We start from the raw sequence: 27,420 nt of genomic DNA on the forward strand, positions 1-27,420 counted from the left end.
TCTTATAACTACTTCTAAATATAATCTTAATTTTTAATTTGATAACCTAATCTAATTTCATTCGTGTATTTTATAATTTTGATTTACATTAATTTTTCTACTCATTTTATGAATTTAAAAACCAAGTATTTCATTTTTTGCTTTACTTTTTTATTTCGGTCGTTTTGTTGATTTCTATAATTTATTCGAGATTTTATTCGTGCAAGACTAGAAACTGTTTTCATCCCACCTCTAGTTGGGTGCCTACTTCTCGTGAGTTTTGCAACAAATCCAATAGTGAAATGTGTAAGAAATGTCTCATCTCACTGCTAGGTGGATTAAATCGGTTTTTAACAAATAATTAGTTCGCCCAAATCAGAACTAAACGATTAAAAAATAAGGAGCTTTTTCAGTTAAAATTTTGATAAATCCGTTTGCAGTGTAGATTCGAGTGTATATGCATTATTTCTTTGGACAAACCTTTTTGATTAATATTAACGTTGAATGCCACAGGAAATGACTCAGGTCTTTAGGAATCATTTTTGCTGGAATGCGTTTTCCCAAAGGCGTCGTTTTGATTCAGGATTTTCTCCGGAAATACTATAGGACCTACAAAATTGTTTCATGAACCAAAATGTCTGTAAACTAATGCTTGAATATAATCGAACACACGATTTTCAACATTCAATCACTTTTATACGTCAAAAACGGGACGGGATATTTACCTTGACAGAAATGTGGTCAAAAAGGTTTAAATAGCAATAAAACTTTTGCAAAATTCACGGCATCGGCTTAAACTTTCAAAAAAAATAAATGAAATGAATTTTGAAAAATTGGCGGTTATATGTCTTTGAATATTCACCCTTCAATTATATATATATATATATATATATATATATATATATATATATATATATATATATATATATATATATATATATATATATATATATATATATATATATATATATATATATATATATATATATATATATATATATATATATATATATATATATATATATATATATATATATATATATATATATATATATATATATATATATATATATATATATATATATATATATATATATATATATATATATATATATATATATATATATATATATATATATATATATATATATATATATATATATATATATATATATATATATATATATATATATATATATATATATATATATATATATATATATATATATATATATATATATATATATATATATATATATATATATATATATATATATATATATATATATATATATATATATATATATATATATATATATATATATATATATATATATATATATATATATATATATATATATATATATATATATATATATATATATATATATATATATATATATATATATATATATATATATATATATATATATATATATATATATATTACAGCATTGTGTTATTTATTTTCGTATATGAGCTCACCTAAGCGTTTTTCTTGCAGTAGTATGTGCCGACTGGCCGAGTTTTTCAATCCGGCGAAACTAAACTGGCAATCTCGATACTTCGAGAGCGGTACTGGGAAATTATAAGTTGCAGGGTTGAGACTTTTAACTGCTGCTTTCTCAATCGCTTGACCTCCAGACAACCAAGCGTATTGAGGTATATTTCGAAGTTTCAATCTTCTTGCTATTTTATCAAACATCTCCCCTGGGGCATCGTCGATTGTTTCTCCTAAGATGTAAAAGTCTCTTGCGCTTTTTACTAATGTAAGTATAGCATGTCCCCCACTTAAGAGTATACAGAGATAAGGAAATGGAATATTGTTTGTCATTCTAATCATCAGTGCGTGTGCTTCCATGTGATGAATTGGAATAATCGGCTTGTTGAATTTTCTTGCTAGATACTTTGCATAACGAACACCAACTATCAAACTCAGCGGCAAACCTAAAAATTAAAATAAATTAATTACTTTTAATATTAGAATGCATTTAAATTTTAAATGATTACTATAATTTTATTCTGTTTGCCGACGAGGAATGTGAATCGAAACCGTTTTTTGGTTTTAGAACCAAAAGCCTGGAACTAGGCAAATTTCTCAAACGGGAACATTTTTGGATAAGATCAAATTTTATGTGCATAAGGACACAAGACCTTACATAAAGTATGATTTTTTAGTTTTTCGGATTCTCCTCGTCAGTAACTAACACCAATTTAATGCTAGTTAGATAAGTCCAAACAAGAACCAAAGTTTATTGAAACAAGTCAAGTTACAAATAACTAGAGTCCTAATGGGAATTCATATCTCTCGCACTGTACTACAGTCCTAAAGCTGTAATTAGCTAAACAAAACTGTTTGCGCCCATAACCTTAATTATGTATCGCGTCCCCGACGATGAACTCGCCCTACTCCGACTGATAGTTTCCCAACGGAGACATTTCTCCCAACACCGATACCCGCTTCCTTGAGCCATTCAGCTCCCAGCTAAATCGCGATCAAATAGGATATTATCCTACTCCGACTGAGAGTTCCCCGGCAACGGAATTTCTCTCAGTACCGGTGTTTCGTGAGACAATTAGCTCCTCTTTTTGTCACGATCTGTCGGGTAGTCCACGGCGAATACGGTGGAATTCCCTGGCGGTAGATTGCTCCCGATACTGATGTTCATTTCAGTGAGCCATTTAGCTTACCGCTTTGTCTACTCGGTCTAATCCCCGGCGGTGGAGCTAGCCTACTCAACGGGCCAGCCAGTAGGCTCTGAGGTCTATTCAGAGATTCCGAATGGAGCGTAGCTTTTGGTTCACTGGCGTCCAAATGACCCACTGTTAGCAATTCGACGCGGTCTACTCGGGATAATCCCCGACGGTGGATCTTACCTACTCAGGAACTACCCGGCAGGCTGTCGAGGTCGGTCCGATGATTCCGGTGGAGCCTGACGTCCGGTTCACAACCCGAACGTGGTGCAACGTGGCATACTACTCAACTGGTCCTCAGCGGTGGACCCTGTCTACACCGTCGGTTGGCTAATTTGTTGGTCCCTTCGTCACTTTCTCTGCAGATCGGAGAATATACTGGTAACCACTCTGTTGACAGCATCCGAGATATGCTTGTCATGGCACATCTCTTCGACGATATCGTCCACTGTCACACCACGTATACCCCTGCGAACTTCTTCGTGGTGTCAAGGTCGGTCCGATTCGAAGACCACATGCTCCGGTGTCTCTTGCACGTTCACACACTCCGGGCAAAGGGGTACCGAAGCGTGTCCAAACAGATGCAGGTACTTCCGTAAGCATCTCTACCCAAAACTGCGTAAAATGGAAGTTCATCTCTCTATGCTTCCTATGCTCCCAAAACGACACATTTGGGATGAGTCGGTGGATCCACCTTCCCTTCTTCGCGTTGTCCAACTCCTGTAGCCACTTAATGCATTGCGGTAATTTCTACGCTGGTAGCATTTTACGTCCCCAGTCAGAGTGACGGAATCATACCGGCAATTACACATGCCGCCTCCTACGATATCGTTCTATACACACTAGCGACATGAACAGCCATTAGACGAAACGTGCTTGACAACTTCGTCCGGTTCAGCTTTAAGTTCAGCGCAGCAGCCCAGGCCGGTAGGCCATTCCTCAGTATTGAGGATGATACACGCACCAGGAGGCCTCTCATGCTGCCTCTTGCTCCTCCGTTTTTCAGCATAATCCTTGCTAATGCTGCAATTGTCCTCGCAGCCTTCTCACATACATAGTCGACATGGCTGTTGTAATTTAACCAATCGTCGACTATCACACCCAGCTGCTTCAGCTCACGCATCGATGGGATGGATTATCCCCCGACGCTGATCTCGACACGCTGGATTTTTTAATGTTGCTGACCAGCTCTACCTCGGTCTTGTCGTGAGCCAATTGGAACTTGACGTCAGCCATCCAGGTTTTCACGATGCCTATTGTCTCTATCGTCAACATCTCCACCTCCTCAAAAGTCTCGCCTGTTATCATCAGGACAACATCATCTGCAAACAAGCTTGCGAAATGTACCGGAGAACGACACGCCCAATACTGTAGCAGCAGCGACTGGAAAAGTCATGGATCTGATAACATTTTCATTCGGGAATGTTATGTTTGTTCTGTTCTGTAAGCTTTTTCTCCCGAGTCCGAGATAGACCCGTTGTGGTAAACTGCTACTCCTTCCCCATGCTATGAGCGGACAGATCAGTTTACACTATGCGTTGGGACTAGTGTTGTCCACCAGCGCCATCGGCATAATAACACACACATGCTACATCATCGTTTCGCTGTGCAGCGGAAATTTTCGTTTCTTTTATTTTCGCTTTTTGTCCCCGGAGCTCATGTAGGCGAACAGTACAACAGTAACCTGTTCACTCGATTTATCAGTGTATCTTGCGTTTAAAATGAACACTCCGTGATCGTAATTTTATCATGTTTTGAAAATAAGAAAATAATATTCTAGTACTGAAATGATATGCAGATATCAATAAGCATGAAATTGGGAGAAAAATCTATGAGAAACACGGTTTTAATTGCTGGTCTCAACGCAATAATATTTTCGTATCACTAAGGATGGGATCAACGTTTTTGTCAATGGTAACTAAATCACCAAGAGAAGATACCAGTATGCAAATATCTGCATTTTCTCCGATAGTCAGACAGCACTAAATGCCCTAAGGGCTCCTACATAACTCCGCTAGCGAATGACGGATCTCAATAGTGGCATGTCTGTAATAATATACGTACATGGAACTATTGAGAACCAGAGCTACAGGTCCAAAGCCCTGGTAAAGGAGGATGGTTGTGATGATCTGGGCCGAGGTCACCACGTAAAGCAAGGTAGATCATAACCCCAATTTCAAGGCGTGAAGCGACCCATGCCGAGGGATGAGTGATCGAGGGGGTGAAAAAGATGCTCGATCGTTAACGGAGCCTGTGGGGTACCTGGGCAACCCCCACAGTAAGCGTCCCTTACCACGCTAATGCGGAGCTCTGGCGTGGCGGACATTTATTCTCGCGCTACTCGTGGGATTCGATATGGAAAACAAAAATAAAAATAGTAAACAAACGGAGGTGCCAAACCCCTTCGCTAGAGGCGGTTTGGCGAGGTCTCCCCCCGTGGGGAGAGTAGTGGAGCGATGAGTGCTGCATCTGAAAGCACCAGTGACCCCCTAGCAGTGGTAGAAAATAGCCCTACCAACGCACCGGACGGGCCATTATCGGCGATGCGCAAAGTGGTGGAGCAGCTCGATTCAATAATCGAGTACACTAACGCAAAGAAAAACATAAGCAAGGAGTTGAAACAGAGTCTCCTGGAACTCCGAAAAACTGTTCGCGTCGCAAGACAGAAACAGCAGGCTTATGCCAAGAGGGTGGAATGCCGGGAGAAGTCCGACAGAGAAACCCAGACAGTGGCCTCCAAGAGGGAGGGAAAAGAGAAGGTCGATACGGGCACTCAGACAGTGGCCTTCACCTTCTATGGAGCAGCCACGTCGCTCGAAGCGGCGGCCGAATTCCCCTCGAAGGGAAAAGGCAAGGGCAATCGCAAGACGGCGTCGAACGCGAAGCGCCCTAGGAAGTCGCCAGGCGAGGGTGCAAAAAGCGACACCATACGGCGTGCAACCGTTAAGGTCAAACGCCGTCTGGGCGAGGTAAGCGAGGGCGAGAGTGACCTCGCTGAGCAGAGCGTTGGTACCAGCAACCCGGCGCGACCGGGGCAGGGGGGCCCAAACCCCTGGACGCTGGTCACCAGGAAGAAGCCGGCACCGACACCGGAGGTACCGCGGCCCGCGAAGAAGGCCAAGGACAGAGGCGAAGCCTTGTGGTTAAAAACCGACAAGGACAAATACGCCGATGTCCTAAAGTCGATGAAGGCGGCCGAAAGCCTGTCGGCCCTTGGGCAAGATGTGCGTAGCGTGAGACGCACCAACACGGGAGAAATGCTTCGGGTGCTGAAGCGAGGCGCACAATCTAGTGCGGTATACAAGGCCTTGGCCCAAGAGGTCCTTGGTGAAGGCGCCCAAGTCAGGTCGCTAGGGGCGGAAATGACTCTCCAGTGCAAGCATCTGGACGAGTTCACGACCGCAGAAGCTGTCGTCGCAGCCGTTAAGGAACAATGCGACGTCACAATCGAGCGGGCCTCTGTGCGACTTAGAGATGGACCCTCTGGCACCCAGGTAGCCTACCTCAGACTACTGAAGGCGGATGCCAAAAAGGTAACCGAGAAAGGGAAGCTGAAGATCGGCTGGTCGGTATGCCCTATTAGTCTACCCCAGCCGCCTTCAGTGGATAGGTGCAATCGGTGCCTTGAGTCCGGCCACAAAGCCTACGAGTGCAAAGGCATAGATAGGAGCAAACTATGTCGTCGCCGCGGCGAGGAGGGGCATAAAGAGCGGGGTTGCACTAAGGCACACAAGTGCCTTATCTGCACCGCTAAGAAGCAAGCCCATAAACATGCTATGGGCGGATCTTCGTGTCCCTTCGGTGAGGCAAATAAGAAGAAGCCGTGAACGTCACACAGCTAAATCTTAACCATTGTGCAGCAGCCCAACAGCTGCTGTGGCAGTCGGTCTCGGAGTCGAGGATAGATGTCGCCCTCTTATCAGACCCGTACCGCATCCCTGCCGGCAACGGCAATTGGGTGTCGGACGGGTCTGGAATGGTGGCAATCTGTACAACGGGACGGTTCCCGGTTCAAGAGGCAACACACTCCTCCGCCGAGGGCGTTTTTTTTTTACAATGGAGAAGACCTTTATGTCCTAGCCCAGTACACGTGCTATTGGTAGGGTCCAATCTACCGCACGGGGTGCACTGGGGGCGTGTCGGACTCGAATGGTGACCAGCCATTAATACCGACTAAACTCCATTGGGCTCCGCCATCATTCCTCCCAGGAACTACCTCTCGGTATTACTTCTGGGGGGATGGCTGTACTAAATGTACTCATTCACTCTCACTCACGCGTTCATACATCCTGTATGAGGCTTACTTGGGTGCTCTCTCAATCGCACTTTGATTCACTCTTAAACACTCCCACATGAGGCTGACTTTTGTGCTCACCTTTTACGTTCCATGCGAGGCTGACTTGTGTGCTCACCTTACTCATTCCTTGCTAGGCTTACTTTTGTGTCAACAGTTTTTTCGGCATTTAATTAGCAAGGGACTGGAAGGTGAAGTATATTTTTCAATATTTAGAGCCATAGTACTAAAGGGATTGCAAGGTGTTGAAAGGAGAAAGTTTAGAAAAGCGTGGAAGGATCATATATGCAAGCTTAGAGCTCACCGGCGACTTAACCCTTTGTCTGCTACCGTAGGGGTCAGGGTCTTTTGGCATTAGAAATGCGAATCACCTGAGTCTACGGCATGTCCGAACAAGCGTAAAGTAACTTGTTACTTCATGCTGTCGGTTCCGAATATTGAAAAAATATTGAAAAATATACTTCACCTTCCAGTCCCTTGCTAATTAAATGCCGAAAAAACTGTTGACAAATTAACTCAATAGGTCGTTAACAAAAATGGTTAACAAAAAAAAATGGTAAAAATACTTACTTTTGTGCTCGCTCTACCCATACCATGTGAGGCTGACTTGGGTGCTCACCCTATCACCTGATTCACTCTCAATCGTGCCACTCTATTGTACCTTTGTCACTCCCTCTGGCATCCCATGTGGGACATTTTTATTAGGCCCCACTTCTGACATACCATGCGAGGCTGACTTTTGTGCTCACCTTTTTCATTCCTTGCTAGGCTGACTTTTGTGCTAGCCTCTACCAACCTGTGAGGCTGACTTTTATGCTCACCCTTAACATGCAGTGTGAGACTGACTTGGATGCTCACCCTTTCACTCCTCTGCCACGCCATGAGGCATCGATAGCTTAGTTCCAACATACTACGCTACGACCCTCCCGTCTTGGCATGAGGCAGTCCACTTATACGCCTATACACTCACTCTTCTGTCTTGCTTCGGGGTGGCTGGGTTTACCCCTTACGCGGTTGCCATTCGCTGCGCCAACCTGCCTCGGCATGAACAGACCATTCACTCTCTTATTTTGCGCTTGGCCTTTTTCGCTCCAGCTAACCAATCACTAGTTAGCCGTGCCCGTCGTCTGTTGCTCGGTTCGCCAGATTACCTGTAGCCTACTGGCAATCTGGATGGTAGCAGCCGAGACTGCGTTCCACTTCTCCACCGATTGACACATCCGCTGAATAAGGGTATCAGGGGTTGTGTCCCAGCCACAGACGTCAAGCATTGCTCTTCTTCCGACGTCGAACCGATGACATACGAACAGTATGTGTTCGGCAGTTTCGTCTACACCTGGGCAGTCCGGGCAGACTGGGACCTCCGCGTGCCCGAACCTGTGGAGGTACTGACGGAAACAGCCATGGCCTGACAGGAATTGTGTCAGGTGGAAGTGAACTTCCCCATGGGGTCTTCCCACCCAGCTCGATATGCTAGGTATCAGCCGGTGAGTCCACCTACCTTTCGAGGAGTTGTCCCACTCACGCTGCCATCTGGCGACCGAGGTCGCCCTGGTGCGCTCGCGGGCTCCCCTATTTCCACGTAGCTCAAAGCACTCCTCATCTTCCCGAATGACCAGCCCGACTGGCATCATGCTCGCTATCACGCAGGATGCATCGTGTGATACCGTGCGGTAGGCAGATATCACTCTGAGGCACATCACGCGGTAGGTGCTCTCCAGTTTCTGTAGGTAACTGGTTACTCTTGACCATGACGGGCCGCCGTACCTGAGGATAGATACGGCAACGCCTGCCAGTAACCTACGTCTACTGGCGCACACCTTTGAGCTGTTGGACATCATTCTCGATAGTGCCGCAACAGCAGTCGACGCTCTCTTGCACGTATGTGGCGATTGCCAAGATCAATGGTGTGTTCTATTGCTGCTGCTACGCCCCACCAAGGTGGCCCATAGAACAGTTCAACCAGATGATCGACAGGCTCTCGTCGGACCTAGTGGGCCGGAAACCGGTAGTCATAGCGGGAGACTTTAACGCTTGGGTAGTGGAGTGGGGCAGCCGCTGTACAAATAGCAGGGGTCAAGCGCTAATGGAGGCGCTTGTGAAACTCGATACTGTGCTAGCTAATAATGGCTCCGCTAGTACATTTCGTAGAAACGGAGTGGAGGCATGGATTGACGTAACATTTGCCAGCCCGAGTCTGACTCCAGGCATGGAATGGAGGGTAGACGAAGGCTACACCCATAGCGATCATTTAGCAATCCGCTTTAAGATCAACTATGGTGTGCAGCATCCGAGGGCGGGAGATCCCTGTCAGGTACGCGGGTGGAAGTCCAATCACTTCGACAGCGAAGCTTTCACCGCGGCCCTGGGACTGGAGGCCAACACCGACAATCTAAGCGGGGATGCGCTGGTAGCTGTTCTATCACGCGCGTGCGACGCCACTATGCCGAGAAAAACACTGCCAAGAAACGGTAGATGCCCGGTATACCGGTGGAGTGCCGAGATTGCATCTCTACGGTTAGCCTGCCTCAGAGCTAGACGTAGGATGCAAAGAGCTCGCACCGAGGATGCAAGAGAGAACAGCCGTGAAGTATTTCGAGCTGCGAAATTGGCCCTCAACACGGCCATTAAAAGCAGCAAGAGAGCGTGTTTCGACAACCTGTGTGAGAGTGCCAACGCGAATCCGTGCGGTGACGCCTACAGGATTGTGATGGCCAAGACCAAAGGGGGCTCCTCACCCCCAAAATGGTCTCCGGACCGGTTGGCAACGATTATCGAAGTACTCTTCCCGTCTCGAGCCACAAGCCCCTGGCCACCTGCACTACGAGACAGTGCGGGCACGGCCGAAATGGTGGCTCCAGTGACGAATGAAGAACTACTCGCAGTGGCTAAATCCCTAGCAATGAACAAAGCTCCAGGGCCGGATGGAGTTCCACACAACGCTCTCAAGGCAGCGATCATAGCGAACCCGAACATGTTCATGCCAGCTATGCAGAGATGCCTTGACGAGTACCGTTTCCCCGATAGATGGAAAAGGCAGAAATTGGTGCTGTTGCCGAAGCCGCCAGGCGACCCATCGGCGTACAGACCAATCTGTCTGATAGACACGACTGGCAAACTGCTTGAGAGGATCATCCTCAACAGGCTAACCCCGTACGCGGAAGGTACGGACGGTCTGTCAAGCAACCAGTTTGGCTTTCGGAAGGGTAAGTCCACAGTGGACGCTCTCAACTCAGTGATACATACTGCCGAGATAGCGATCCAACGAACAAGGCGAGGTATTCGATACTGTGCGTTAGTGACACTTGACGTGAAGAACGCATTTAACAGCGCAAGATGGGATGCCATCGCGCTCTCGTTACACCGGCTAAGGCAACCAGTGGGTCTGTACCGGATCCTGGAAAGTTACTTCCAAAACCGCGTACTGCTATACGAGACCGATGCCGGTCAGAAAAGGGTTCCGATTACCGCCGGAGTCCCGTAGGGCTCGATCCTAGGCCCGGTGCTATGGAACCTCATGTATGACGGGGTTCTGAGACTGAAGTTCCCTCCTGGGGTCAAGATCGTCGGCTTTGCCGACGACGTAACCTTGAAGGTCTACGGGGAGCCAATTCCTGAGGTAGAACTAACCGCAGAACACGCGATTAGCACGGTGGAGGAATGGATGAGCGCGAGAGGCCTGCAGCTCGCTCATCATAAGACGGAGGTAGTTATCGTCAACAACCGCAAGTCGGCACAACATGCAGTTATCCATGTGGGAGAAGTCGCGATCACTTCACAGCGAAGTCTGAAGTCTCTCGGAGTCATTATAGACGACAAGCTGACCTTCGGCAGCCATGTCGACTATACGTGCAAGAGAGCATCGACTGCTGTTGCGGCACTATCGAGAATGATGTCCAACAGCTCAAAGGTGTGCGCCAGTAGACGTAGGTTACTGGCAGTCGTTGCCGTATCTATCCTCAGGTACGGCGGTCCGTCATGCTCAAGAGCACTGAGGGTAACCAGTTACCTACAGAAACTGGAGAGCACCTACCGCGTGATGTGCCTCAGAGTGATATCTGCCTACCGCACGGTATCACACGATGCATCCTGCGTGATAGCGAGCATGATGCCAGTCGGGCTGGTCATTCGGGAAGCGCACTAGGGTGACCTCGGTCACCAGATGGCAGCGTGAGTGGGACAACTCCTCGAAAGGTAGGTGGTCCCACCGGCTGATACCTACCATATCGAGCTGGGTGGGAAGACCCCATGGGGAAGTTTACTTCCACCTGACACAATTCCTGTCAGGCCATGGCTGTTTCCGACAGTACCTCCACAGGTTCGGGCACGCGGAGGTCCCAGTCTGCCCGGACTGCCCAGGTGTAGACGAAACTGCCGAACACATACTGTTCGTATGTCATCGGTTCGACGTCGAAAGAAGAGCAATGCTTGACGTCTGTGGCTGGGACACAACCCCTGATACCCTTATTCAGCGGATGTGTCAATCGGTGGAGAAGTGGAACGCAGTCTCGGCTGCTACCATCCAGATTGCCAGTAGGCTACAGGTAATCTGGCGAACCGAGCAACAGACGACGGGCACGGCTAACCAGTGATTGGTTAGCTGGAGCGAAAAAGGCCAAGCGCAAAAAAGGGAGTGAATGGTCTGTTCATGCCGAGGCAGGTTTGGCGCAGCGAATGGCAACCGCGTAAGGGGTAAACCCCGCCACCCCGAAGCAAGACAGAAGAGTGAGTGTATAGGCGTATAAGTGGACTGCCTCATGCCAAGACGGGAGGGTCGTAGCGTAGTATGTTGGAACTTAGCTATCGATGCCTCATGGCGTGGCAGAGGAGTGAAAGGGTGAGCATCCAAGTCAGTCTCACACGGCATGTTAAGGGTGAGCACAAAAGTCAGCCTCACATGGTATGGTAGAGGCTAGCACAAAAGTCAGCCTAGCAAGGAATGAAAAAGGTGAGCACACAAGTCAGCCTCGCATGGTATGTCAGAGTGGGGCCTTAAAAATGTCCCACATGGGATGCCAGGGAGAGTGACATAGGTACAATAAAGTGGCACGATTGAGAGTGAATCAGGTGATAGGGTGAGCACCCAAGTCAGCCTCACATGGTATGGGTGGGGCGAGCACAAAAGTAAGCCTAGCAAGGAATGAGTAAGGTGAGCACACAAGTCAGCCTCGCAAGGAACGAAAAAGGTGAGCACAAAAATCAGCCTCATGTGGGAGTGTTTGAGAGTGAATCAAAGTGCGATTGAGAGAGCACCCAAGTAAGCCTCATACAGGACGTATGAACGCGTGAGTGAGAGTGAATGAGTACATTTAGTACAGCCATCCCCCCAGAAGTAATACCGAGAGGTAGTTCCTGGGAGGAATGATGGCGGAGCCCAATGGAGTTTAGTCGGTATTAATGGCAGCCTCACCATTCGAGCCCGACACGCCCCCAGTGCACCCCGTGTGGTAGATTGGACCCTACCAATAGCACGTGTACTGGGCTAGGGCGTAAAGGTCTTCTCCATTGTAAAAAAATTAAAGGGTTGTGTACAGGACACGACCACAGTGACATTAAAAATGTAGCTTTTTTCAAGAGCGTGCAAATGAATTTTATCTATCACACATATCGACTCACGTTCTTGCTCAATCGCCTATTTTCATATGTTACAATTTGCTATATACCCTCCCCATTAAAACATAATTTATTGAAGGTAATTTAACGGTAATCTATTATTACAATTAATCAAGTATCACACTAGGTGATTGACATTATTTGGCTGATCCATCTAGTAAAAATAGGCTGGTCTGTCCAGAAAATATATTCAGATGAAAAGTTCCATATTGAGAACTGTGATGAGGAAGCCCACGCCCGCCAAAGGAAATATACAGATTCTCCATGAAATATGAAATTTCATTTTCCTTTTAAATTTTCAATAATGTACTAATGAACTTAAGTAAACAATCTTAAGGTTAAGTATTTCTTGATCGATTAGTGGTTGAACAAATGAAATTATTTTATAGATTACATTGTTATACAACGTTCGCACTACCAGTTAAAACGGGTTTTTATGCTATCTTGGTGACATTTTTCTTGTTGCTAATTATTATAACGTGTTATATCTCTGTAGTGTGGACATTGTATTATTAAACCAATTCTGCACCGTTTTATGTTATATAGGTGTTTTATGTGGTAATAGGACTGACATAATTCTATCTTCAGTACAGCGGTTTGTTTCATAATTTAAAACAGATTTATTTTAAAATTTAAATTGGTTTACCTAACTGTTATATTTGTTGTATACTTTGAAACGCGATTAGAACTGTGTTTTAAATACATAGGGCAGGACAGATACTCTGACTGCATAAACTGGGAAAACAATTTTAAGTCCAGTAACGCTTAAGGCTTGGTTTGAATTTTAATCGCTTAAACTGCTGCTGGGACGGTAAGTTCGTTTTTAAAATTTTCCGTTTTGTACAGTACGAAAGAAAAGTGTTTGAAATTAGAAAACAAAAAGTTCTGCTGGGAATGTGATTGTTTTCGATGCAATTACAGATTTTTTTTAAGCAGGGGATACGGGCCGCGTAAATTTCAAAAACCGCGTAAAAAACCTGAGTGTACTCTCTTATATAAAATACTACGCTGCTGAACAGTGCAATAACTACAGAAGCACGTTGTCAGATGCCTTACGGATAAAAAACATATAACCGAAATATATATCACATATAACCGAAATATGAAACATATGAAAGCCAATAGGCTCTTTACCCTAGGCAGCTACAAAGCGCCGTAAACATGGATTAACAAGTTATAACGCACACGCATGCATAAAAATAAATATTTTTTTAACGCAACACTCTCAAGCAGCATCCTACCGTATTGAATTAAATCCAAACCACCCCACCCACCCACTTTGCAAATCATTCTGTGACACCGTGCTGGTACCCGAAAAATCCGCACACGGCCACCGCTGCCGAAAATGCATAGCGTCTACCGCTTATTGTAGTGCCTAGACGCTGCAGCCATGATCTTACCCGTTCGACATAAGAACAAAAACTGATTCAAACGTGTCCGCGTCACCTCTATTTATAAACTAACCGTATATGGTTTAGTCACTTAGGTGCGCAGAGATGCCAGGTACTTTTTTCAAATGTCTGCAATAATAATTTTTAAAGTCTGGGAAGAACAAAAAATGTCAGGAAAGCTAGTGTAACCAAAAGCCTTCATGTTCAAAAATCTGCAAATATCTGCAACAAAACTAGAAAATCTGCAAATATCTGCAACCAAACTAGAAAATCTGCAAATATCTGCGTCATCGAAAAAATCTGCAGCTTAAATTAAAAGTCTGCGAATTTGCAGACTTGTCTGCAAATCTGGCATCTCTGTAGGTGCGAGTGTGTGCAAATGCCAACGTTGCCGAAAATCGATAGCGCTTATTGCATCGCCCGGAGACGATGTTGCTCATATGGGATATTAGCAACAACTGATTTAAACGGACATGCGTCGCTTATATTTATGACTTTTCGTGTTCGATTGAGCGACTAAGGTGCCCTCTAACGACGGCTGTGTCTGAGAAATCTGCCTCACGAATGGTAATTTTCCCGTTTTTCGTGAACTTTTTAATTTTACCAATTTCCAAAGTCTACTTTAATTGGGGAGATATTAAATTATTACCAATATTTAAGTTAGGTGTTTCTGAATCGGTTGGTGTATGAATGATTAAAATCCATCTAGTAATATAGGAGTTATAAGCGTGCAAACCTTACATAGTTTCGTTACATGGGAGATAGTTTAGATTTTAGAATGACACCTAGCCCCAGATAGTGGAGTAAGACATTTTTAATGTCAAAAAAGGGCTCCTACATGTCGCTCGAAACTAGTATGGGAGTACATCCTCGCACTCCGACAGTTGGCAGAGAAAAATCATGTCAATCTATACTGGGTTCCAGGACATTGTGGAGTTGCAGGGAATGAAAAAGCCGATGAGTTAGCAAGAAGAGGGTCTTCCAGTAATTTTATCGGACCAGAACCATTCTTTGGATACTCATCGATTGCACTCGAAATCGAGCTGAAAAGTGGGAGATCACCGATATAAACAACAATTGCAGTACCGTAACTGGACTGCGACAATCAAAGAAATTTATTTCACTTAACGATAACCCCCCGGAAGTCGCGCAAATGACCCACTGAACGAGCAGCCGCTGGTGCGCTAACACAGTTTCGCTAGTTTTTCAGAGTAGCGTGCACTCAGTTCAATAGCGCGACTGCCGGAAGGATAAAAAAGCCTGGAGTTGCTTAGATTAAGATGGGCAAAGGTTTCAGCGTGAAAAACAAACACTTGCGATTTTTTTTCGAACTTTGCGTGAAGCGAATTGATCAAAACTTTTGTACGTTATAGTGTATCATTTCAATAACACGCTGCAGAGTCTATTCTCAACCACCAAAGGCACCAAGCCAGTGCAAACAGTTGCCTTTTTCTTGTGTGCATTGTCTGAAGAACAAAGGGAACCGGTACTATTATTCTTGTGTGGTGATCTATCAAGACTGAGTCTCACCAACAAAATGTGATTCATAAGACCGAGTATTGGTGATGTGGAACATTTGCTGAAGGCGAAAATGAAGCTTCGATCTTGGGGTGTCAGCTTCATCCAGTTGGAACATGTCAGGCACGCGGTGCTGATAACGTTCAACAAATTCGCCCATGCGAACAGATTCATTTCGCAAAGCAACTTGAAACACGTGCTCGATTGTGACACTACTAAAATGAAGATCCCTGTGTATATGGATAACGGAAACGTGGAATCAAGAACCCTGTGTATATTGATAACGGAAACGTGGAAGTTAAATTACATGATTTGGCACCACGTACTTTATGTATTTTTTACATAGAATGCGTATGCAACTTACACGAAAAAATATTTCGTATCTTCGTATTTACTTCATTCATAAGAATGAGATACATAACAAAAGTGGCTTGTTAATTATCGAATACATGTGTTTATGCGAAATGGTAACTTTGAGATAATGGAAACAAAGATGATAGCCAACGGTTTCAAATAGGTAGAGTGTAGATAAGAATATACTGAAAATGGGTTCACCACCCCATGGGTACAACTGATCTAACTCTCATTTCAATTTAAATAGCAGAGCAATCATACGATAGAAAAATAAATAAAAACCCTATCTGTAATTTATACAAAACAATACAAAAAGATTATAGCAGCATTACACAACAGTGATATACGTAGATGGGAAATTAAATCATTCCACAAATTCCCAAATTCCCCAAAATTGATGGCCTCTCCCCCATGTAACAACATGTCACAATTTTATTTATTCCCCCTTCTTTATTACATAACAAATTCTTTGAAAAAAAACACACAATTTGTCAACCCGCACCCCCTATCCTAAAAGCGTTACGTAATTTATGAATCGTCCCTTGACGTAATTTCTTCACCATATGTTACGCGAATTCTAGGCTGGTTGGGGAAATTATATCAATCAGCTAGTGGATTTCAGACTATTATTCAATGTCTAAATAAAATTTTAAGTAATAAGATGTTTGACGACTGGTTACGGAACATTCACTGATATTTACGGCTTTCTCAGTCTATTATACTTAAGCAAACGTTATATTTATAGATTGCCCGACGTTTCGGCCGTTTTTGATGGCCTTTTTCAAGGGAAAACTGGAAAATTTATTCATGTCATAGTGAGTAAAAGGAAAACAGAAAGGTACAAAAAGGGGGGACATTGACATTGTGAACTTACTCTAATTTACGCGTTTTTGTCGAATTCGCTGATTGCCAACGATGGGAGGTTTGGGAATTTTGCACGAATTTTTCTGGTCGGAAATATGGGGATTTTTCGCAATAAAAACCATCTGGGTGCACTATTGGTCACGGAGCTCGATATGCACATCCACCGGTATTACAACGTATGATTTAAAGATGGTGACCCGAAACGGTAACTATCTATCATGGGCCAAAAGTGTTCTATTACTTGTGTCTGGTTCGGAAGCTTTATTGCGGCGAGTATTGGTAGTTCTGAGTGTATGTAGAATGCCTGCGTAAGTTGTGTTGAGCCCGTCCACATCGGTGCGATGATTTACGGTGTTGAGTGTGTTCTTGATGTGGCACATTTCTAGTATCGGGAGAGCCGTCGGTCGATAGGTTCTGTCAATAATTTTGGCTTTGGTAAGATCGAAGGTATGGTTGTGTTGTATCATGTGTTCGATGAGGGCAGTCTTCTCTCCGAGACTGATCAGCTGTTCGTTGCTGTCGGTCGTACCATCAGCTATCAGTTTGTGGTACTGGGTAATATTGCTTTTATGGCCATATAGCCTGGTTCTAAGCTGGTTGCGTGTCATGCCCAAATAACTCATTGTGCAATTATCGCATGACAGGCTGTAAATGATATTAGACTGCAGCAATGGGTCAACCGAGTCTTTTGTGTTTGGCAGTAGTTTTGATACTGTGTTGATAGGCTTTGTAGCTATTTTTACATTGGGATAGTCTGGTTTGAGCATTTTCGATATGGATGTACTGAGTGTTGGCACGTGCGGCAGGGATCTATATATCTGTTCGTTCGGTGGGACTGTTGGACTGTGATTGCATGTTGATATGCTTTGACTGTGGTTTCTTATGGTTAATGGTGCAGTGTTGGAGGCATCTTCGTGCGTGGTGTTTTTAGACCGTTGTATGAGCCTGTTTATGAGTGTGGCGGGGTAATTATTACGGCGGAGATGCTGGAAAATTGTATGCTGTATGTTGGTGGTATTATCCGTAGTGAGTCGAGTTACTCTTTCGATAAAGTTTTTGGCTACGTTCATCTTCATGGAAAGTGGGTGGAATGAATGGTAATTTAGTAGCCTGCCTGATGCTATCGGTTTTGCGTACCATTGAGTGGATAAAGTTTGGTCCGAATTGCGAATTACAAGTGTATCTAGGAACGGTAGTTTATTGTCGGATTCCTCTTCTTTTGTGAATTGTAGGTTTGAATTGTATGCGTTAAATGTATCGAGCGTAAGTGCTATTTTGTCTTTCGGGAGAGCCAAAAATAAATCATCCACGTATTTACGAATGACGGGTATAGCAAACGGCAGTAGTTGAGTGGAGGTTTGCAGTAAGTTCTCCATCACGATATCGGCTAAAATGGGAGATAGGGGGCTGCCCATAGCGGTACCGAATGTTTGCACGTAGTGTTTGTCTCGAAATCTAAAGTAACTGTTTTTGGTGCAAAATTCCACTAGTTCGAGAAACAAGTCTAAGTTTATATCAGTGTACGTTTTGATGTTACACCAATCCATGATTATGTCGTGGGTGGCAAGTTCGATAGGAATGTTTGTAAACAGCGACACGACATCGAACGATACTAGGACGTAGTCAGGCGGGAGAGTGATCTGGTTTATGTACTCGGTGAATTGGAAACTGTCCGATATATTGTACTCGCTTTGCTGTGATCTTTTAAGTATGTTGGCTATATATTTGGATAATTTGTACGTTGGTGCTGTGATGTTTGGGACAACTGGGCGTAGTGGTAGATTGGGTTTGTGCGCTTTGGGTTGTCCATATATACGAGGGCATACGGAAGTGGTTGATTTTAGACGGATGGATGTTTGAGAGTTGATTAGCTTCAGATTGAGTAGTCTGGTGATGAGCGAGTTGGTCTGTCTTTGGACGGATGGTGTTGGATCTTTGGAAACAACTCGATAATTAGGTTCGTTTAGCAACAAGGTCATTTTGCGGTCGTATTCATGTTTGTACATTATGACCGTTCTGTTGCCTTTGTCAGCTTCAAGTATGTAGATGTCTTGGTGGTCTGCGAGAAATTTTGCGGTGGTCGACGCTGCATGTTTGCAGAAATTATGAAGCGGGGTTTTGTGTGTATTATGTTTGGAATTGGAGATATAGTTCTGGATTTGCGTTGCTATCTGGCATCTGTTGCGATCTTGTGTGGTTTGGTCTGGCGAAACACGTAGGATGGCTTCAACGTCGGCTAGCATGTGATAGAATGGAACATGGTTGAGACTGGTAACTGGTAGGGAAAATTTTGGTCCAAGGCTGAGCAGTGTCAGAGTGTCCGATGGAACTGTTACGGTAGTGGCGTTTAGTATGGCTTTATCTTGGTATTTTGGTGTGCTGTTGTCCAGTGGTGCTGTTTTTTCTAATAACTTTGCGAGCTTTTTATTTGTCCTCCGTTTCTGTAACTCCTGTCGATTATCGAAAGATTGGTTCTGTGTGGTAATAAATCGTGTTGCAATGTCGTTGGTAGTGAAGATAGTAAGCTGTATCTGTATTTGCTGTAACTCCTGTTTTAAGCACTTTATTTTGTAGAATGTATGTTGGATTTCGATGTTTAGAATTGCTTTCTTGAAACGATCGATTATTCGTTGAAGCTTATGCGTATATGGGCTCCGTTCTTCGAGCAACGGGTGGATACACTTCAATGAGTTCACTATGTGTGACGGGAAAACTCCCGTTTTACGGCATTTTATCAAAAAGTCCTTACGTACCGTCATGTTACACATTTTGGTGTTGAGCTGCGCGTACGTTTTGAAAAGTTGTACTGTGTTGTGACCAAAATTGTTGTCAATAAGCATAAAAAATCCACTATGTATGCTAGCCATATTGAGGTTATAATAAGATGTTTGACGACTGGTTACGGAACATTCACTGATATTTACGGCTTTCTCAGTCTATTATACTTAAGCAAACGTTATATTTATAGATTGCCCGACGTTTCGGCCGTTTTTGATGGCCTTTTTCAAGGGAAAACTGGAAAATTTATTCATGTCATAGTGAGTAAAAGGAAAACAGAAAGGTACAAAAAGGGGGGACATTGACATTGTGAACTTACTCTAATTTACGCGTTTTTGTCGAATTCGCTGATTGCCAACGATGGGAGGTTTGGGAATTTTGCACGAATTTTTCTGGTCGGAAATATGGGGATTTTTCGCAATAAAAACCATCTGGGTGCACTATTGGTCACGGAGCTCGATATGCACATCCACCGGTATTACAACGTATGATTTAAAGATGGTGACCCGAAACGGTAACTATCTATCATGGGCCAAAAGTGTTCTATTACTTGTGTCTGGTTCGGAAGCTTTATTGCGGCGAGTATTGGTAGTTCTGAGTGTATGTAGAATGCCTGCGTAAGTTGTGTTGAGCCCGTCCACATCGGTGCGATGATTTACGGTGTTGAGTGTGTTCGTGATGTGGCACATTTCTAGTATCGGGAGAGCCGTCGGTCGATAGGTTCTGTCAATAATTTTGGCTTTGGTAAGATCGAAGGTATGGTTGTGTTGTATCATGTGTTCGATGAGGGCAGTCTTCTCTCCGAGACTGATCAGCTGTTCGTTGCTGTCGGTCGTACCATCAGCTATCAGTTTGTGGTACTGGTTAATATTGCTTTTATGGCCATATAGCCTGGTTCTAAGCTGGTTGCGTGTCATGCCCAAATAACTCATTGTGCAATTATCGCATGACAGGCTGTAAATGATATTAGACTGCAGCAATGGGTCAACCGAGTCTTTTGTGTTTGGCAGTAGTTTTGATACTGTGTTGATAGGCTTTGTAGCTATTTTTACATTGGGATAGTCTGGTTTGAGCATTTTCGCTATGGATGTACTGAGTGTTGGCACGTGCGGCAGGGATCTATATATCTGTTCGTTCGGTGGGACTGTTGGACTGTGATTGCATGTTGATATGCTTTGACTGTGGTTTCTTATGGTTAATGGTGCAGTGTTGGAGGCATCTTCGTGCGTGGTGTTTTTAGACCGTTGTATGAGCCTGTTTATGAGTGTGGCGGGGTAATTATTACGGCGGAGATGCTGGAAAATTGTATGCTGTATGTTGGTGGTATTATCCGTAGTGAGTCGAGTTACTCTTTCGATAAAGTTTTTGGCTACGTTCATCTTCATGGAAAGTGGGTGGAATGAATGGTAATTTAGTAGCCTGCCTGATGCTATCGGTTTTGCGTACCATTGAGTGGATAAAGTTTGGTCCGAATTGCGAATTACAAGTGTATCTAGGAACGGTAGTTTATTGTCGGATTCCTCTTCTTTTGTGAATTGTAGGTTTGAATTGTATGCGTTAAATGTATCGAGCGTAAGTGCTATTTTGTCTTTCGGGAGAGCCAAAAATAAATCATCCACGTATTTACGAATGACGGGTATAGCAAACGGCAGTAGTTGAGTGGAGGTTTGCAGTAAGTTCTCCATCACGATATTGGCTAAAATGGGAGATAGGGGGCTGCCCATAGCGGTACCGAATGTTTGCACGTAGTGTTTGTCTCGAAATCGAAAGTAACTGTTTTTGGTGCAAAATTCCACTAGTTCGAGAAACAAGTCTAAGTTTATATCAGTGTATTTTTTGATGTTACACCAATCCATGATTATGTCGTGGGTGGCAAGTTCGATAGGAATGTTTGTAAACAGCGACACGACATCGAACGATACTAGGACGTAGTCAGGCGGGAGAGTGATCTGGTTTATGTACTCGGTGAATTGGAAACTGTCCGATATATTGTACTCGCTTTGCTGTGATCTTTTAAGTATGTTGGCTAAATATTTGGATAATTTGTACGTTGGTGCTGTGATGTTTGGGACAACTGGGCGTAGTGGTAGATTGGGTTTGTGCGCTTTGGGTTGTCCATATATACGAGGGCATACGGAAGTGGTTGATTTTAGACGGATGGATGTTTGAGAGTTGATTAGCTTCAGATTGAGTAGTCTGGTGATGAGCGAGTTGGTCTGTCTTTGGACGGATGGTGTTGGATCTTTGGAAACAACTCGATAATTAGGTTCGTTTAGCAACAAGGTCATTTTGCGGTCGTATTCATGTTTGTACATTATGACCGTTCTGTTGCCTTTGTCAGCTTCAAGTATGTAGATGTCTTGGTGGTCTGCGAGAAATTTTGCGGTGGTCGTCGCTGCATGTTTGCAGAAATTATGAAGCGGGGTTTTGTGTGTATTATGTTTGGAATTGGAGATATAGTTCTGGATTTGCGTTGCTATCTGGCATCTGTTGCGATCTTGTGTGGTTTGGTCTGGCGAAACACGTAGGATGGCTTCAACGTCGGCTAGCATGTGATAGAATGGAACATGGTTGAGACTGGTAACTGGTAGGGAAAATTTTGGTCCAAGGCTGAGCAGTGTCAGAGTGTCCGATGGAACTGTTACGGTAGTGGCGTTTAGTATGGCTTTATCTTGGTATTTTGATGTGCTGTTGTCCAGTGGTGCTGTTTTTTCTAATAACTTTGCGAGCTTTTTATTTGTCCTCCGTTTCTGTAACTCCTGTCGATTATCGAAAGATTGGTTCTGTGTGGTAATAAATCGTGTTGCAATGTCGTTGGTAGTGAAGATAGTAAGCTGTATCTGTATTTGCTGTAACTCCTGTTTTAAGCACTTTATTTTGTAGAATGTATGTTGGATTTCGATGTTTAGAATTGCTTTCTTGAAACGATCGATTATTCGTTGAAGCTTATGCGTATATGGGCTCCGTTCTTCGAGCAACGGGTGGATACACTTCAATGAGTTCACTATGTGTGACGGGAAAACTCCCGTTTTACGGCATTTTATCAAAAAGTCCTTACGTACCGTCATGTTACACATTTTGGTGTTGAGCTGCGCGTACGTTTTGAAAAGTTGTACTGTGTTGTGACCAAAATTGTTGTCAATAAGCATAAAAAATCCACTATGTATGCTAGCCATATTGAGGTTATAATAAGATGTTTGACGACTGGTTACGGAACATTCACTGATATTTACGGCTTTCTCAGTCTATTATACTTAAGCAAACGTTATATTTATAGATTGCCCGACGTTTCGGCCGTTTTTGATGGCCTTTTTCAAGGGAAAACTGGAAAATTTATTCATGTCATAGTGAGTAAAAGGAAAACAGAAAGGTACAAAAAGGGGGGACATTGACATTGTGAACTTACTCTAATTTACGCGTCTTTGTCGAATTCGCTGATTGCCAACGATGGGAGGTTTGGGAATTTTGCACGAATTTTTCTGGTCGGAAATATGGGGATTTTTCGCAATAAAAACCATCTGGGTGCACTATTGGTCACGGAGCTCGATATGCACATCCACCGGTATTACAACGTATGATTTAAAGATGGTGACCCGAAACGGTAACTATCTATCATGGGCCAAAAGTGTTCTATTACTTGTGTCTGGTTCGGAAGCTTTATTGCGGCGAGTATTGGTAGTTCTGAGTGTATGTAGAATGCCTGCGTAAGTTGTGTTGAGCCCGTCCACATCGGTGCGATGATTTACGGTGTTGAGTGTGTTCGTGATGTGGCACATTTCTAGTATCGGGAGAGCCGTCGGTCGATAGGTTCTGTCAATAATTTTGGCTTTGGTAAGATCGAAGGTATGGTTGTGTTGTATCATGTGTTCGATGAGGGCAGTCTTCTCTCCGAGACTGATCAGCTGTTCGTTGCTGTCGGTCGTACCATCAGCTATCAGTTTGTGGTACTGGTTAATATTGCTTTTATGGCCATATAGCCTGGTTCTAAGCTGGTTGCGTGTCATGCCCAAATAACTCATTGTGCAATTATCGCATGACAGGCTGTAAATGATATTAGACTGCAGCAATGGGTCAACCGAGTCTTTTGTGTTTGGCAGTAGTTTTGATACTGTGTTGATAGGCTGTGTAGCTATTTTTACATTGGGATAGTCTGGTTTGAGCATTTTCGCTATGGATGTACTGAGTGTTGGCACGTGCGGCAGGGATCTATATATCTGTTCGTTCGGTGGGACTGTTGGACTGTGATTGCATGTTGATATGCTTTGACTGTGGTTTCTTATGGTTAATGGTGCACTGTTGGAGGCATCTTCGTGCGTGGTGTTTTTAGACCGTTGTATGAGCCTGTTTATGAGTGTGGCGGGGTAATTATTACGGCGGAGATGCTGGAAAATTGTATGCTGTATGTTGGTGGTATTATCCGTAGTGAGTCGAGTTACTCTTTCGATAAAGTTTTTGGCTACGTTCATCTTCATGGAAAGTGGGTGGAATGAATGGTAATTTAGTAGCCTGCCTGATGCTATCGGTTTTGCGTACCATTGAGTGGATAAAGTTTGGTCCGAATTGCGAATTACAAGTGTATCTAGGAACGGTAGTTTATTGTCGGATTCCTCTTCTTTTGTGAATTGTAGGTTTGAATTGTATGCGTTAAATGTATCGAGCGTAAGTGCTATTTTGTCTTTCGGGAGAGCCAAAAATAAATCATCCACGTATTTACGAATGACGGGTATAGCAAACGGCAGTAGTTGAGTGGAGGTTTGCAGTAAGTTCTCCATCACGATATCGGCTAAAATGGGAGATAGGGGGCTGCCCATAGCGGTACCGAATGTTTGCACGTAGTGTTTGTCTCGAAATCGAAAGTAACTGTTTTTGGTGCAAAATTCCACTAGTTCGAGAAACAAGTCTAAGTTTATATCAGTGTACTTTTTGATGTTACACCAATCCATGATTATGTCGTGGGTGGCAAGTTCGATAGGAATGTTTGTAAACAGCGACACGACATCGAACGATACTAGGACGTAGTCAGGCGGGAGAGTGATCTGGTTTATGTACTCGGTGAATTGGAAACTGTCCGATATATTGTACTCGCTTTGCTGTGATCTTTTAAGTATGTTGGCTATATATTTGGATAATTTGTACGTTGGTGCTGTGATGTTTGGGACAACTGGGCGTAGTGGTAGATTGGGTTTGTGCGCTTTGGGTTGTCCATATATACGAGGGCATACGGAAGTGGTTGATTTTAGACGGATGGATGTTTGAGAGTTGATTAGCTTCAGATTGAGTAGTCTGGTGATGAGCGAGTTGGTCTGTCTTTGGACGGATGGTGTTGGATCTTTGGAAACAACTCGATAATTAGGTTCGTTTAGCAACAAGGTCATTTTGCGGTCGTATTCATGTTTGTACATTATGACCGTTCTGTTGCCTTTGTCAGCTTCAAGTATGTAGATGTCTTGGTGGTCTGCGAGAAATTTTGCGGTGGTCGTCGCTGCATGTTTGCAGAAATTATGGAGCGGGGTTTTGTGTGTATTATGTTTGGAATTGGAGATATAGTTCTGGATTTGCGTTGCTATCTGGCATCTGTTGCGATCTTGTGTGGTTTGGTCTGGCGAAACACGTAGGATGGCTTCAACGTCGGCTAGCATGTGATAGAATGGAACATGGTTGAGACTGGTAACTGGTAGGGAAAATTTTGGTCCAAGGCTGAGCAGTGTCAGAGTGTCCGATGGAACTGTTACGGTAGTGGCGTTTAGTATGGCTTTATCTTGGTATTTTGGTGTGCTGTTGTCCAGTGGTGCTGTTTTTTCTAATAACTTTGCGAGCTTTTTATTTGTCCTCCGTTTCTGTAACTCCTGTCGATTATCGAAAGATTGGTTCTGTGTGGTAATAAATCGTGTTGCAATGTCGTTGGTAGTGAAGATAGTAAGCTGTATCTGTATTTGCTGTAACTCCTGTTTTAAGCACTTTATTTTGTAGAATGTATGTTGGATTTCGATGTTTAGAATTGCTTTCTTGAAACGATCGATTATTCGTTGAAGCTTATGCGTATATGGGCTCCGTTCTTCGAGCAACGGGTGGATACACTTCAATGAGTTCACTATGTGTGACGGGAAAACTCCCGTTTTACGGCATTTTATCAAAAAGTCCTTACGTACCGTCATGTTACACATTTTGGTGTTGAGCTGCGCGTACGTTTTGAAAAGTTGTACTGTGTTGTGACCAAAATTGTTGTCAATAAGCATAAAAAATCCACTGTGTATGCTAGCCATATTGAGGTTATAAAAAGGCCATCAAAAACGGCCGAAACGTCGGGCAATCTATAAATATAATGTTTGCTTAAGTATAATAGACTGAGAAAGCCGTAAATATCAGTAAAATTTTAAGAATATATCTACCTGTCTAGCTGTTTTACGACTGAGAGCAACAAACTAACATAAGATCTAATTATATAGTGATATCAATTGTAACATTAAAAAAGGCAATTGCCTAACGTTACATTATTATGAAGAAATAAATAATAATAAAATAGTAAATATAATTCTTGTTGGATTTATTTCGGCTAAGCAGTCATTCACTATTTTTGAACATGGTTTTTATTAATCCGACGTTTCGGTACTGTATAGCGCCATCTTCAGGGGAAACTATGGGTAACAATTTATCATGCATTAACTTAACTTTAAACATCGAACACAAAGGGTTACTTACAATAATATAGTTCGTATACAATTTTTAAAATTTTTTGACGCTAGCTTGTCATAGGAATTTAGCGAGTAGTTTTTCATTCTAAAATAGTTATAGTAGGAGAGACCGGGGCTAGTTAGCGATGTTTTCAGTTTTCAATTTTTATCGCTTTGATGTAGATAGATCTTGCAAAATAGAACACGCGGCATGAAAGAGCAGACTCTCGGCAACATCGCTGATTTTTTTTAAAGTGTTTCATGCATTGTCTCCATTTTTAGAGACAAAAATATGTGACGCGGAAAACCCGCCAATTTACCCAGCCCCAGGCGGTATGTAAGTATACGCCAAAAACCAAGCAATCAAATGGAGATTCAATTACTTCAAGGGTCCTTTTGGAACATGCTGAATGTCTTTTCGAGGAAACTGTATATTAGCCGACATTTGCTATTATATTTCAGTTGCAATACCCCTGTATTTTGACTTTGATGCGTACTTCCTATTCAAAAGTAAATTTTCGAAATTCTTCGTGCAATTCCGGAATAAATGTCTCCTACATTGGCAAGATACACAAGATAAAGATTTTCTTACTTTGTAGTGAATTCCAGAAATAAAATTGTTTGATGATTTTTTTGCATTGTAAATAGTAGGTACCGCCAACTTGCCCCGCGTGTGGCACCGCCAACTTACCCCAACCGCATATTTTAATAAAAACTATTTAAAAACCGATTTAATCCACCTAGCAGTGAGATGAGACATTTCTTACACATTTCACTATTGGATTAGTTTGCAGAACTCACGAGAAGTAGGCACCCAACTAGAGGTGGGATGAAAACAGTTTCTAGTCTTGCACGAATAAAATATCGTATAAATTATAGAAATCAACAAAACGACCGAAATAAAAAAAGTAAAGCAAAAAATGAAATACTAGGTTTTTAAATTCATAAAATGAGTAGAAAAATTTATGTAAATCGAAATTATAATATACACGAATCAAATTAGATTAGGTTATCAAATAAAAATTAAGATTATATTTAGAAATAGTTATAAGATTAAAAAAATAAATTAACTCATACTAACGAATTGAATGAAATAAAACGAATGACTGGACATGAAATGCATAAAACTAAAGATATGAATCAAATGAATCAAATGAATCAAACGAATCAAATGAATCAAATGAATCAAATGAATCAAATGAATCAAATGAATCAAATGAATCAAATGAATCAAATGAATCAAATGAATCAAATGAATCAAATG

General features: G+C 43.0%; 3 protein-coding genes across 3 annotated transcripts in view; all 3 read right to left on the reverse strand.

Annotated features, from left to right (window-relative positions):
• Positions 1–411: 411 nt before the first annotated feature.
• Positions 412–27,420, reverse strand: part of LOC131696242 (probable tRNA N6-adenosine threonylcarbamoyltransferase, mitochondrial) — a gene marked incomplete at its 5' end in the record, with an annotated part of 114,097 nt that continues 87,088 nt past the window's right edge. Inside the window, 2 exons of the mRNA XM_058984794.1 lie at positions 412–588; positions 1,465–1,926. Of these exons, the coding sequence (XP_058840777.1) occupies positions 509–588; positions 1,465–1,926 (542 nt within the window). The remainder of the gene's footprint in view (positions 589–1,464; positions 1,927–27,420) is intronic.
• On the reverse strand, positions 16,525–17,821 carry LOC131696245 (uncharacterized). Its single transcript, XM_058984796.1, has 2 exons — positions 16,718–17,821; positions 16,525–16,635 (listed from the first exon to the last, which is right to left on the reverse strand). Exon 1 carries the CDS (start codon positions 17,781–17,783, stop codon positions 16,917–16,919), a length of 867 nt encoding a protein of 288 aa, XP_058840779.1. The 5' UTR covers positions 17,784–17,821; the 3' UTR covers positions 16,525–16,635; positions 16,718–16,916.
• On the reverse strand, positions 17,847–20,908 carry LOC131696243 (uncharacterized). Its single transcript, XM_058984795.1, has one exon. The coding sequence runs from the start codon at positions 20,868–20,870 to the stop codon at positions 20,004–20,006; it is 867 nt and encodes a 288-aa protein (XP_058840778.1). The 5' UTR covers positions 20,871–20,908; the 3' UTR covers positions 17,847–20,003.

This window comes from Topomyia yanbarensis, unplaced genomic scaffold (genome assembly GCF_030247195.1).
Source record: "Topomyia yanbarensis strain Yona2022 unplaced genomic scaffold, ASM3024719v1 HiC_scaffold_98, whole genome shotgun sequence".
Taxonomy (NCBI): Eukaryota; Metazoa; Arthropoda; class Insecta; order Diptera; family Culicidae; genus Topomyia; species Topomyia yanbarensis.

Coding starts and splice junctions, on each gene's coding strand:
- LOC131696245 (XM_058984796.1), bottom strand. CDS start 17,783: ATGAAGATGAACGTAGCCAAAAACTTTATCGAAAGAGTAACTCGACTC.
- LOC131696243 (XM_058984795.1), bottom strand. CDS start 20,870: ATGAAGATGAACGTAGCCAAAAACTTTATCGAAAGAGTAACTCGACTC.